Genomic DNA, 13219 nt, shown 5'->3' on the forward strand with positions numbered 1-13219 from the left:
CTAACTGATTCCCTTTCCTTAGACCCAAAGAGCTGCTTGCAAAAATCATAAATGCGATTCATCAATTCTTCTTGGTCAGGAACCACACCATTTTCAGCTTCATCAATTCTTCGTGGTGCTGTAATTAGACACTTTTCCCCTTCTCTTAATTAATATAGACAGAACTCCTGCCACTGCCCGCAAAAAAAAGTCTCAAGGTGATCAATTAGCTAGACATTTCCTCCTCCCATTAGCTACACTTTGGAAGAAACCTGTGTTAGCATCACCTTCAAGGATCCATTTCTCCCCTCCTCGTTGTTGCCAATAAACTTCCTCAGCCTTGTAAATCCCAGTCAACTAATTCTCGATCTGATATTTTTGTACCCACTCTGCCTCATTTAGCCCCACTAGGTCTGCCTGTTCATCTAACACCTTCTCTATCTTTTTTTTTTTTTTAAAAAGATCCATCCAGATCATAAAAGTAGAGAGATTATTTCGAGTTCGAAACAAAAGACGTCGGCAAGAAAAAAGAAGCAGAAATGAGACAAACACACCGGACAGACAGACGTATACATGCATGCCTAGCACAATGTTGCAATGGGAATAATGGATGGCATGCAAATTTGGATGAACAGAAATTAAAAGAAATAACAATCAATAAACTACCAGAGTCGTGCGCCCAACTCGTGTAGACGATCCAGATGATCGAGACGGCCGGCGTGCAATGCCCATATATCCGATCCATGGCTGCCTGTCATCAAGGCACTCCAGTGTCAACGCGCGCGCATGCAGGTGATGCATCCATCCCGACGTGCTGCCCAACACTGCACCGGGCAATATATAACATATATATGCATGCCGCGGTGCAGTGGCACACACATACCACGCTCTTTGGCACCATGGCGACTACTCCGGCGATCGTCGCGGCGCTGATCTTGGCGGCAGCACAGCTGGCGAGCGCGAGATACCACCGGCAGCCGGCAGCGTCCTTCAAGACGTCCGATTGGCACGACGGCAGCGCCACCTTCTACGGCGACTCCTCCGGCCTCGGCGCCGACTTCGGTACGTACCTACATTTTCATTTACACAGTGTGATGTGATGTGCTTCGCACCATCGACGACTCACACCTACGAATGCATCGATCATGCATGCAGGCGGCGCGTGCGGGTTCGGCGCCAACGACATCGTCTCGCTCTACTCCACGAACACGGCGGCGCTGAGCACGCCGCTCTTCGCCCAGGGCAACGGGTGCGGCCAGTGCTACGAGCTCCGCTGCGTCAAGTCCCCCTGGTGCAACCCGGGATCGCCGTCGGTGATCGTCACCGGCACCAACCTGTGCCCGCCCAACTGGTACCTCCCCAACGACAACGGCGGCTGGTGCAACCCGCCGCGGCGGCACTTCGACATGGCCCCGCCCTCCTTCCTCAGGCTCGCGCAGAGAGTAGCCGGCATCGTCCCCGTCCAGTTCCGCAGGTACTACCTAGCTACTTCTTCTTGTGTACAAAAACATACGCATCTTTTAATGTGATTTGATACTGCGATGAAAAATATATACTCATCCATGTACATTGGCTGCTGCAGGGTGCCGTGCCAGAGGACGGGCGGCGTGAGGTTCTGCCTGCAAGGCAACCCCTACTGGCTGCTGGTGTACGTCATGAACGTCGCCGGCAGCGGCGACGTCTACGACCTGGCGGTGAAGAGGGCTGGCGACTCCGATGGCTCCTACGTCCCGGCGACCCACAACTGGGGGATCACGTACCAGGTGTTCGCCGCTCTGGGCAACGATCAGGGGCTCGTCGTCAAGATGACCAGCTACAGCTCGCCGCAGAAGACAATCATCGTCAACGACGCCATCACCGCCGGCTGGACCGCAGGGCTCTGCTACCAGGGATCCAACAACTTCTATTGATCAAAACCGATCGATCGATCTACAACAGTCCGAATCAATCTCTTCGTTTTGTTCTCATATTCTGGCCCTGCGAGCGTTGATAAACTCTCTTTGGTTTCATATAGGATGGTGCTAATTCACCTTCTCCGATGCGTTTTCCTTAAAAAAATTGTTAAATGTATCGTATGTTTTGTACTTGCTATCTATGATTGAGTACAGTATATATCCCTTAAATGTGCTTGATTCTTGATATCGTTTCTCCTGCAAGAGTATCTTGATCTCTGTAAAACCGTAAATTAAGAATCAGTACAGGAACATCTAAAAAATAAGGAATTGATCTGGAGTTTTATGGTCTATATTCCATTTGATTATCGTTCCTCCGGAAATTTCAGTCCTTGGCAGGCACAGGGCCAGCCATGAGTTCGTGCCAACAACTACCTTTGAAAATAAACATCTAAAAAAAGGTATTATATCTTAGCGGTTCAAAAAAAGGTATCATATTTTGGCTGAGCCTGTTGTTTTTTTTTAAAAAAAAATAGTTGCTTAGATTTACATGTGTTGAATTCAAGATGAAAACTCCAATTGTATATTTTAGGTTGTATATAAGCCACAGGAAGATGCTAATTTTTGCAACTTGATTTGCTCCAACTTGGCTTACAATTCTGCTATAATGGGGTGTCTAAAAGGTCGCATCGATCTCATGCCGAGATACAACTTCCTGCTCCCACTTCACCCTTTACCATCCACATCATCGTAAATATAATGTACTCTCAGAGTATATACTTTCACATAAGTATCTTATTACATAGAGAATATCTCATATAATAAATAGTATGTATATGGAGCATGTGAGTATATAAGATCATCTAAATGGTATGTATAGTTTTTTAAGTTGGTTTGCACATGTTTTTTTAAGTGTATTACATTTTATGTACAAATACGAAGGTATTATCAAAATCTAATAAAATTGATGGACTTCTTTTCTATTTTTTCATGTAGTTCACATTGGAGTATCTTATAATAAGTATATAAGTATACTTATAGTGATAAATGAGTATATCTAGTTTATTTATATAGTATATTATAGTAGGGAGTACAAACTAGTTCCTCTCTCTCATATATATATATATATATATATATATATATATATATATATATATATATATATATATATATATATATATATATATATATATATATGAACTGAATTGGTAAAAGAGCTGTATGTTATATTAATAAGAAGAAAGTCCGATGACAGGCTGAAGTACTCGGTTAATTAAGAAAAACTGAGCAAAAATCACAGAACAAAGTGAGTTAAGAACCTAGCGAAAGAGCTAGGACTAGTGGTTTGTATATGGCCCTAGATAGCTGACCAGATTAAAGTGGCAAAGTGGCCAAGCCCACGCGTCAGCGATGAAGTCACCGTGACGTCGACGTCAGGGGATTCGGATCCGTATACTGCCCCTGAGAAGATAGAGGGGTGCATATAAGCTGAAAATATTGTGCACCAGTTTTTGGAAAATGGTGCAAATCTTTTCTAAAGCCTATTTAGAAGTTCCCATTTTTTATTTAAAAAAAGTGAATTGTAGATGTAGTTGTAGTTGTGTTCTACATCCATGCAAAATTTCTGTTTGTGAGATAACAAAACCCAATTTTCAGATGCAATAGCACCATAGGACAAAAATTGTCCTGGAGTGATATTGCACCTGAAATATATATGTCCTTTTTCTATCATGCAAACGGGATGGAATTTCAACTAGAAATTTTGCATGGAGGTAGAACGCACCCTCACCTGCAACTCAAGAGTCTGTGAGAAATCCTAAGTAGGGCTATAGGGAATTTGCACCATTTTCGAAAAGTAGCACATTCTCATCTTTTATTTTAGGGATTGACTATCTGCTGTCGACAGATTTTAGGCTCAAAATCTGTTAGATTTTAATCTAATGAACTGTTGTCATATTAGTTGCCTGTTTTTTTTTTTTTGGTCAAATACGCCCAACAACTATGGAGCAGCCTCATAGGTCTGCATAGGCAGCCCACAAACCCATATACAAAGCTGAACAAATGAAACGGGTCCAACAACAAGGCCCAAAACTAATCGAACATGCCTTGGACCAGGACTATGGGCCCGACAATTACAGCCACACATATATAAAAAAACATAGACATAGGGAGAAAGAGATGGAGAGATAGAAACACATGAGAGAGGGGGGCATAAAACACAAAGATAAGGGGCAGAGAGAAAGAGAGATAGAGAGAGAAAGAGTTGTAGGTATATTCATAAATAGAAACACATACACACAGAGAGAGATACACATAGAAAAGAGAGAAATAGATGTAGAGATAGATAGATAGATAGATAGATAGACAGACAGATACACACATAGATATAGAGAGATACATAGAGAAAGAGAGATACACATAGAGAGAGTGCTACACATAAATAGAGAGATAGAAATATAAATAGAGTTAGAGAAATAAATAGCAGTCATACACAGAGATAGAGAGATATACAGAGAGAGACACAAATAGATACATCAAGAACAGAAATAGAAACAGAAGTAGAGAAGGAAGGAGAGACATAAAAATAGGAAGATACATAACAAAATAAAGATAAATAGAGAGATGAATAGAAAGAGAGAAAAGATATAGTGAGAGAGAGAGATAAATAGTGTGAGAAAAGATAGACATGTTACCAGGAAATGCTTGATCAAAGGCAGCACAAATGTAGTAATGGCACACAAAATCACCAAAAATATGTATGAAGAACCGGATCAGTAACAAAATGAGACCAAAAACAGGGGACCAGCACAGAACCCTTATAAAATTGAGAGGCGCTACTCACCCGAACCGAAGCTGAACTCGTCGATTCCTCCATTGGACTCCTCTATCTCCAAAACAACCCAACCCTAAACAAGTTCGAGTCAAGAATGTGGCTCAACATGGATCAACTTGGACAAGAACAAAGATCTAAATTCACAAAAAATCGCTAACTATTTATGATGTTTTTGAGCCATTCAGGTTCTTTTTCGGTTCTGTATAACTGACAAAACCATGTTTAACAATATTTTACAGACACCCACGTCAATGGGAAACTCCCTAGGTACAAAGATGGAAAGAACATAAGAACTACTTCAAAAAATACTTTATAAGCATAGCAGAAATGGTTTATGAAAAAAAAATCATAGTTGCAGAACTAACTTGACCATAGTAGTTCTTAGTTGCACTTGCATCAACAATGTTGTGCTCACTTAACAAATAAATCATTGACAATTTAAACTCGAATGTTCTTAATGTCATCTAGAGAGAACTCATTAACCAACTTAGTGTCGAATTTCCATGGTTCCATGTACTTGATCATGAAAGCAACACAATCAACACCACATAAACAAAATTGTGAGAATACAAATTGTTCAGTGAATAACAGATTAAAATGAGGAGATAGAAACATAGGAATGAGGACAGTTCAATGAACTGACACATTATTTTATTTAGGAACATATGGATAACCAATCATAAACCTTTGAAAAGACATCTCAGCACTGGCAAGATCATCCCCCACACACCTAACACATGGCACATATGTTCAAGGTATAAAAGTTTATGAGATAGACAAATAGATGCAGCTACAAAAGAGAGAGATATATAGAGAGAAAAAGAGATAAATTAGTCAATGATTAATAGAGATAAATATATATAGAGGGAGATAAATAGAGAGAGAGAGACTAATAACTAAGTTTCTGTTTAGCATAAATTCAACATCAACATGTACAGCATCACAAAAGGAAACAAGAACACACAGCACATCTAAAACCTACTACACCAGTATATAGTAGAGATAGCACCTAAAAAACTCTGAGCATTTGAACAACAGAACTGCATATATAGTGTCTTAGGGGAAGCATTGTTATTGACACCAGTTACAGCTACAGATATGGTTAACACAATTTCGTGTACTCACCATTAGTGTAGAACTTACGAATCATGGATCATTGCAAAAAAAAGGAAAATAAGGTTCATAGACTGCATATATAGGCACTGAGAAACACTAACAAACATTCAATGAGCAGTTGAACACTCACCAATTCAAGCTCCTGATGGCGATAGAACCAAACACTTGAATAAAAATCACAACAGTAGGACCAAAAATAAGACAGCGAAAACAAGAGGATCCAGCACAAAATAACACAAAAATGCAAACAAATACACCTGAAAAAGGATCTTAGACTCCCTCAATTACCCTCCTGACCTCCCCCATCGAAGATGCTCTCACATGAACAGACCCTAAAACAATGAAACCAACTGCAAATGCTTAAAATAACCCGATAAAAACATCAATAGATCATAATACGAAACATTTCAACTCGTCAACCCATAAAAACAACCTATACTCCTCTACAACACTAGATGTCACTCAAAATCAAACCCTAAGCACTGAGGGGAACAATAATAGCACGTGAAATGAATGAATATCACATCGAATCATAGTAGACCCAGGGACAATGCAAAAATTGAGTGAATCGCACCTTCATTCTCTCTGAGAATGGAAGAGATAGAAAGGGGAATAGATCTGACTAGGGAGATGGGAGAGGGAGAGCAGTGCCATCTGTGCGTCGCTTTGTGAAAGACTCGATGGAGGGATAGAGAAGCGTCAGTTACAGAGTGTGGGTGAGAGAGAGGAACCCATCGGTTGCCAGCCAGAAAAATAAGAGAGAGAGAGAGAGAGAGGAGCACATATCAGATTCTCTACACTCCATGGGTTGCGGGCAGCTGGGTACGGATCAAAAACCTGATAGCACGCACATATTGAAGAAGAAATAAATTAAAAAACCACGAAGATTAAAGCAGATCAGACTGTTTAGGATTAGACAGATTTTGTTGTCACAAATCTGACGACAGACAAATAGCAAAACTCTTTATTTTATTTTCTGTAGAGGAAGTCCATTCTTCTCCTCTGAGTCGCACCCAAGATAGAGAGACATTGAAGTGGTTGCGGGCTGTATTTCTGTTAGAGCGAGGCCCTGCGCCCTGGTCATCTACCCAGCCCAATCATTTGTGTTACTGCTTCGACTTGGCCCAAGGCCCATTCTTTGCTCATCAGTACTTTCTCTTCTTCCAGGTCTATCAAAATTAAAATTATGTAAATAAAACTGGAAAATTGCAGGAATTATATATTCTGATCAGCTCCGTGTAAAGGTGCCAGAGGTTGCGTAGGCATCTTCTGATTTGTGCCAGACAAAATGGGAAAAATGTTATGTCAAGAGCCCCCAAGCCAACTTGATTCTGGAGCCAACCAAGACAGCGAACTAGCTAGACAGCTCAAGATGGGTACTATAGATACTACCTACTGCACCCTACACTACTTGTGCTTTATTTTTTTTCGGGAATTCTGTTTTGTTAATTACTTTAATTTCCCTTTCAAGGAAAGCAGCCTTGTGTTATGTATTGCATCTTGTGGCAAATGAAAGATTTTTCTTAATTTCCTCCATTGATTATCTTTGACTCTGAGCCGCTCAAAGCAAGTTCAGGTAGGGGTCTGGCCAACCTTTGGGCAAAAGCAAGGGTTGTTAGAATCTTTTCTATGCTGCCACTTCTGCTTCATTTTTATCTCTTCTTCAGAAATTAAATGAAACATGAATTAAGCCCCGCCTGGTCAATTTCACATCCAAGAATTAATCATGGTTTCAGGGAACATTATATTTAACTTGTGGAACTTATATATAATCTAGACAAAAAAAGAAAGTATTCTTTTTAGATCATCTTCAGCAGATACTCTAAAAATACATCCTCATCTATAATACTATTATAACATCCTTTAATATTATTATAGTATTTTCTATTTTTTCATCTCCAACAACTATCATATTTACTATCTCCAGCACATCCGTTAAAACCGTGCTTCCCCAAACCAGGAACCGATTTAAAAGCGGTTTCAGGCCAGGGGACAAGAACAGTGGGAAAATATACAAAACATGAATGCAAATGCAGTACTGCAGTACCACCCTTACGAAGTACTAGATCTATACAAAAATCTGGCGATTTAGTTGAGCCTACATTATACTAAACAAATTATATTGAGCTATATGACCAACAGGGTAGTTTTTGGATGGGTATCAAGTACCAATTGGTGATGTTTAGTACACCTAGGGTAAGGCTTGTATCCCAAATAATCTGGCCTGGTCAAGGAACTTAATATAAATCCATTTGCCATAAACAATAATGTGCTTGGTTAGGCAGCAACATGCAGCTTGGAGTCCCTTGAGGTGTCCCTGACCAGGGCCAAATAGCCAGGATGCACGCCTGGGATGACATAGGACACCTATTAAAGGGTGACATCACTCTAGGCCAGCTATCTAAATATCGCAAAAATGGCTGTGCATGCTGTTAGTTTACTCCTCATTCTTCTAATACTCAAGATTGTTTACTCCTAATCTGGGCGAACAATGGTTGTTGTAGGAGGGTGGCGAGCCCCCCACAAATCACATGCCCAAATTGCAATTCTATTTTCGATACACTTATTTATTTTTGTACCCTTCCATTATGGAGATTAATAATAGCTAGTAGTAATGCTACGTATACCGTATACGTACCCTTGGCTGTATTTTGAAACTTGCTCAGCTGGCATCAGTTTATGAATGATTGGAATGGGTAGTAATCAACATACATATATTTCAAAGAGGTATCATCCAAAAAGTTGCAAGTTTCACAGAGGTTTGTATCCATGTTATAGTTTTTTTTTCGAATACGCAGGAGGGTTGTGTATCTTTATATTAAGAGTAGAAAAAAACATGAGTTCTTACACATCGATCAATTTAGGTCTTAGAACAGAGCGAATAGTTTAAGCTGACTAACTTATACCAAAGCGAAGACAACCGAGGGGAGCTAAGAACGTTTCATCTAAACTATCCTATCCTGCCAACGATAGGTAAGTGCTGAAGGAGCAAAGGTAGACTCTTCGCTCCAGCAGAGCTCCAGAGTTCCGCTTCTTGCCATAAGCGGGCCACCAATGCGTCCGAAGAGGTGTGAATCCATGTTAGAGTTTCAGAAACGTTCCTTCAGGGAGGCTTTGAGGAGGTTTCATTGATATCAGATATCCCATTTCGACCTGCTGATCCCGTTGGCTAGACTTTGTAATATATAGTTTATGTGTGGTCGACATGCCTAGCTCGCTCAATTAATTGAGTTTAGTGCTACATATTAAATTATTTTGTTTAGGCTGGATACATCATAGTTTTCTAATGCACGCTTTGTCGATAACCTCCCGCGTTGGCCCCTAATAATTGCAGTAAGTTGTAACTGATACTCTAAGACTAGCTTGCAGCGCTATATATTTGGCTACACACATCCAGCTTGCAACTCATCTAAGCCTAATCTATCCTGATCTACAGATTAGATACTTGCCAATTTGTCTTTTTTTAAAAGAGGAATACCTGGCGCCTCTTGTCATGCTGCCAGATACATGTATGCATGTGAGCATTTTGTACTGGTATGTGCTAAATTTGAGCAGAGACTTTTCAAACAATCCGACAAATCTAGTAGTTGACCTTGCTAATCAATTTGTTCTTCTGCATCATCTCCCAAGAGTTTACTAAATGTGTATAGCTAGCTAGGCACGTAGAGTGTGGTTGGCTCATTCCTGCAAATGGAAATTGTTTGAAAATATAGTTGATCGAGGAAGCAGCTTGATCTCCCTCCGCTGGCCTGCATCTGTATGTATGGAAAGACTCGCTATATAAGCCACACGGTTTTGTATATATAATTAACCTGACCATCATGCATGTATGACGACCTGTTCAAATATTTCTTCCTAAAGTTTCATATATATTTTTAACAAATTGATCTACCGAGCTAGGCAGCTAGCGCGTAGATTTTCACCTGCCTGAAGCAGTCAGTGACTGACCAGAAAGCAACTCATGGTTTCACGTTTGTATTTTCTACTACCGTACATGAAATGATGGAAGCACATGACACAGCACTCTTGCATCTTCAATTCTACCAGTTCCACGCCGAATGTTTCAAACATATAACTAATCTTGTAATTAACAGCGGTGAAGAAGCATTCCTGGTTAACGAGTGAACAGAATTGAGCAAGTAAGTAATTGAAACAATAGAGTATAAGCAATGTGTAGCAGCTGGAATCTAAGCTTAGTTTTATACGTGCTTCCGGTAATATTTGTGGAAAGAGAGAAAGAAAAGAAGAAGATAAGAGAGTACATGTACATAGGGGTGGTCGGCGAATCAAAGACCAGCCACCCTTTGACCTAATCGAGCCAGCGAAATCAACGGCCTTGATTCGGTCAACACTGCGCACGGTCCATACAGACCGTTCGATCCGAGAAACCAACGGCCTTGATTAACGATGTTCGTTGCCCATGCAAAGTGGAAAAGTCGTCCGAGCGAGCTTCAACTCGTCACACCAATCCCGGCTGTCACATATCTAGCTAGCTAGCTAGCTATATATATTGAGAGTTGAGACCAAGCCATGACAAAATCACACAAGCTCGCATTTTCTTCACAATTGAAGTGCATTGCAGATGGCCTTGGCGCTTGCACCGGAGAGCAGGTCACATGACCGAGAGGTGGCCGGAGGCCTAGCAGAAGGCAATCAGTCGGGCGGCCAGCGGCGGGAGCGCATGTTCGAGAAGGTGGTGACGCCGAGCGACGTGGGGAAGCTCAACCGGCTGGTGGTGCCCAAGCACTTCGCCGAGAAGTACCTCCCGCTGCCGCAAGCGGCGAGGGGCGGCGGCAACCCGGCCGGTCCGGTGGGCACCGTGCTCAGCTTCCACGACACGCGGGGGCACGCCACGTGGCGGTTCCGCTACTCCTACTGGAGCAGCAGTCAGAGCTACGTGATGACCAAGGGGTGGAGCCGCTACGTCCGCGACAAGCGCCTCGCCGCCGGCGACACCGTCTCCTTCTGCCGCGACGGCCCTCGCCTCTTCATCGATTGCCGCCGCCGCCGGACGCCGCCGGACGTGCGGGTCCTTGTACCACGACAGGCCTGCTTGGTCCCCCAGGTGCAGCACTTGGCGCCGCGCGTAGGCGGGGTGGCCGTCGTTGAGGAGGCGCGCGGCCGGTGCCTCCGGCTGTTCGGCGTCAACCTGGAGCTCCGCGCAGAGCCGGTGCTGCTTGATTTGCAGCTTTAATTTTAGTTGCATCAATCCATTCGTATACATGCACTGGGAATTAAGGATAGATCCAATTCTAACTGCTAATGAGTGCCTTGGCATTCATGATTTCATCATCTATAGTACTGAATTTTGGTAGCAGGGCCTCGATCGCATGATTTCGATTGTAACCAGAATTGCTCGAGCGGTGTTAACAAAATAAAACACCATGCAACAAATTCTTGCACGAAACTCGAAACATACAGCGCGTAAGTATACAAGATGTACGATGATGAAGATAAGAATCATGATCACGAGAAGAGAATGGAGGCATAGAGATGAACGGAAGTGTGGTCGTGCTCGGCTCTGGTAGAGGTTAGAGACAAACGACGTTGACCAGTTGAGTCGTCCGCTCTCATCCGTACGCGCTTGCTGATTCCCTGTGGTCCCCACATGGCCACCTAGCTAGCTCCACGTAGGCATGCAGTCCACACCAGCAGACAGGACGGTGGTAGTCGCTTCCCGGCTCCCGACCGGTAGCCGATCGAAGACCACGTCAGCGTCACCCCCGCCGGCGACCACCGCGTCGCCCCAATCTTTTGCATGGCGGGCAGCTGGCAGGAAACGCAAACAGGCCTGCAGCAACGGGCGCGAAGTAGCCCATCTTAGCCCACCCAGGAAACGATGGATCGCGGTAAGAGGCCCACCCCGTTTTGAGGCCTTACCCCGGTCCATCAGCAAATTTCCTAGCTCTTTTGATTGATTCCCTTTTTGAGTTTTTAGAAGCACATGTACAACTCGTACTTGTATGCGTACACTCACATCACTACATGAACACACTCATATAGTACCTACTGAAGACTAGATATCCATGACAAAGTCACCACAGACTTCTCGCTATCGACGGATATGTTAATTGCCCACCACTGAAAGAAAATTATGCCTTGGTGAGATACAAATGAGCAAACCCGAGGTTTGATCTATGATAAGTAGGAGGTACAACCACCTCAACTAACCATCGAACTTTTGGGTTCTGATCATATTAGAACTACTCCAAACTAATCTACTTTTTATCGATTCCCATGCATTATATTGAGCGTTGTCATCTGAACCTTAGTTTAAAGTGGGAAATCACCTTCTTCTTCTTTTTGGAAAGACGGTATGAGTTTGACTGATTTTATTAGACTAGAAATAAATAGGTGTTCTAAAAGCAAACACAAAACAAACGGGGACACTCACAGAGGAGTAAACTGTCGGGACACAACAAAGGACCCAGGACAACAACAACGTGAATGACAACAACAACCTGAAAGCTGGAAAGATGAAGAATGCTAGAAGGGGGCCAGCAACCGCCTATCTGAGTTTTGCCACTAGCATGTATTGGTCAAAATCCTCTTTGATTTTAAGTACCACATCCAGGGTCGGACTGCTTGGTTTTTTTCTTTTTTTGAAAATTCTAGCATTTCTCTCCTTCCAAATGTTCCACCATAGGGTGATCGCAAGCCCGTCGAACTGGCTTCTGTGGCGTTTGCCAATCTTCCTTGCTGCTACTCGCCACCAACCACAAAGGGTGCGAAATCGGTCCATCCTAGGCAAATTGTTAAGTTGTAGCAAGGAAAGGAGATACGACCACACCTCTTTTAGGAACACACAGTCTTTGCCAAGATGATCTCGGGTCTCATTTTCTTGATCGCAAAGGTACCACACCTGATTATGTGGCCATCCTCTTTTTGCCAAATTGTCTACAATCAGAATCTTTTTTTTGCAGGAGAAGCCACGCAAAGGTTTTACACTTTGGTTGTACTTTCGCTTTCCAAACGACATTCATGTTGTTTTTCATCATGGTTCCATGGAATTGAGCCTTGTATGCACTCCGCGCCGTGTACTGACCATTAGTCTTCCAGCGCCAAGTAATTTGGTCAGGTACTTCCTGTGCCAAGTTGACCTGTTGGATGTTTTCCTAGAGCTCCGTTAGCTGTAATAGCTCCTCCTACGTGGTGATTTCATCCAAATAGTATAACCACTGATGATCATAGAGCCCTCGTTTCACACATAAATTCTTCCTCTTTGATTTGGCGAAGATTAAAGGGGCTATATTTCTGGGTGCCCTCCCATTAATCCAACTAGAGCTCCAGAAGTATGCTTTCTCTCTATTTCCCACTGATACTATTCTAGATGCATGAAAAAGGTCGCAGTCTGTCTGATCGCATGATAAAGGAAGCCCTTTCCGTGGGTGTTCTTCGT

At 42.7% G+C, this 13219-nt stretch overlaps 2 protein-coding genes across 2 annotated transcripts; both read left to right on the forward strand.

Moving 5' to 3' along the window:
• Positions 1-791: 791 nt before the first annotated feature.
• Positions 792-2102, forward strand: LOC133883510 (expansin-A17-like). The gene is made up of 3 exons (XM_062322859.1): positions 792-1041; positions 1135-1453; positions 1562-2102. The coding sequence occupies exons 1-3, from the start codon at positions 831-833 to the stop codon at positions 1887-1889; spliced, it is 858 nt and encodes a 285-aa protein (XP_062178843.1). The 5' UTR covers positions 792-830; the 3' UTR covers positions 1890-2102.
• Positions 2103-10208: 8106 nt separating this feature from the next.
• Positions 10209-11238, forward strand: LOC133883488 (B3 domain-containing protein Os06g0107800-like). The gene has a single exon (XM_062322829.1). It carries the CDS (start codon positions 10403-10405, stop codon positions 11012-11014), a length of 612 nt encoding a protein of 203 aa, XP_062178813.1. The 5' UTR covers positions 10209-10402; the 3' UTR covers positions 11015-11238.
• Positions 11239-13219: the final 1981 nt, after the last annotated feature.

The sequence above is a fragment of the Phragmites australis genome, chromosome 10, assembly GCF_958298935.1.
Source record: "Phragmites australis chromosome 10, lpPhrAust1.1, whole genome shotgun sequence".
Taxonomy (NCBI): Eukaryota; Viridiplantae; Streptophyta; class Magnoliopsida; order Poales; family Poaceae; genus Phragmites; species Phragmites australis.

What these genes read in the sequence shown, in the direction of transcription:
- LOC133883510 (XM_062322859.1), top strand. Translation starts at nt 831, where the DNA reads ATGCATGCCGCGGTGCAGTGGCACACACATACCACGCTCTTTGGCACC. An exon ending in CGGCCTCGGCGCCGACTTCG is followed by an intron (nt 1,042 to 1,134) that starts GTACGTACCTAC and finishes TCATGCATGCAG; the next exon opens with GCGGCGCGTGCGGGTTCGGC. An exon ending in GTCCCCGTCCAGTTCCGCAG is followed by an intron (nt 1,454 to 1,561) that starts GTACTACCTAGC and finishes TGGCTGCTGCAG; the next exon opens with GGTGCCGTGCCAGAGGACGG.
- LOC133883488 (XM_062322829.1), top strand. Translation starts at nt 10,403, where the DNA reads ATGGCCTTGGCGCTTGCACCGGAGAGCAGGTCACATGACCGAGAGGTG.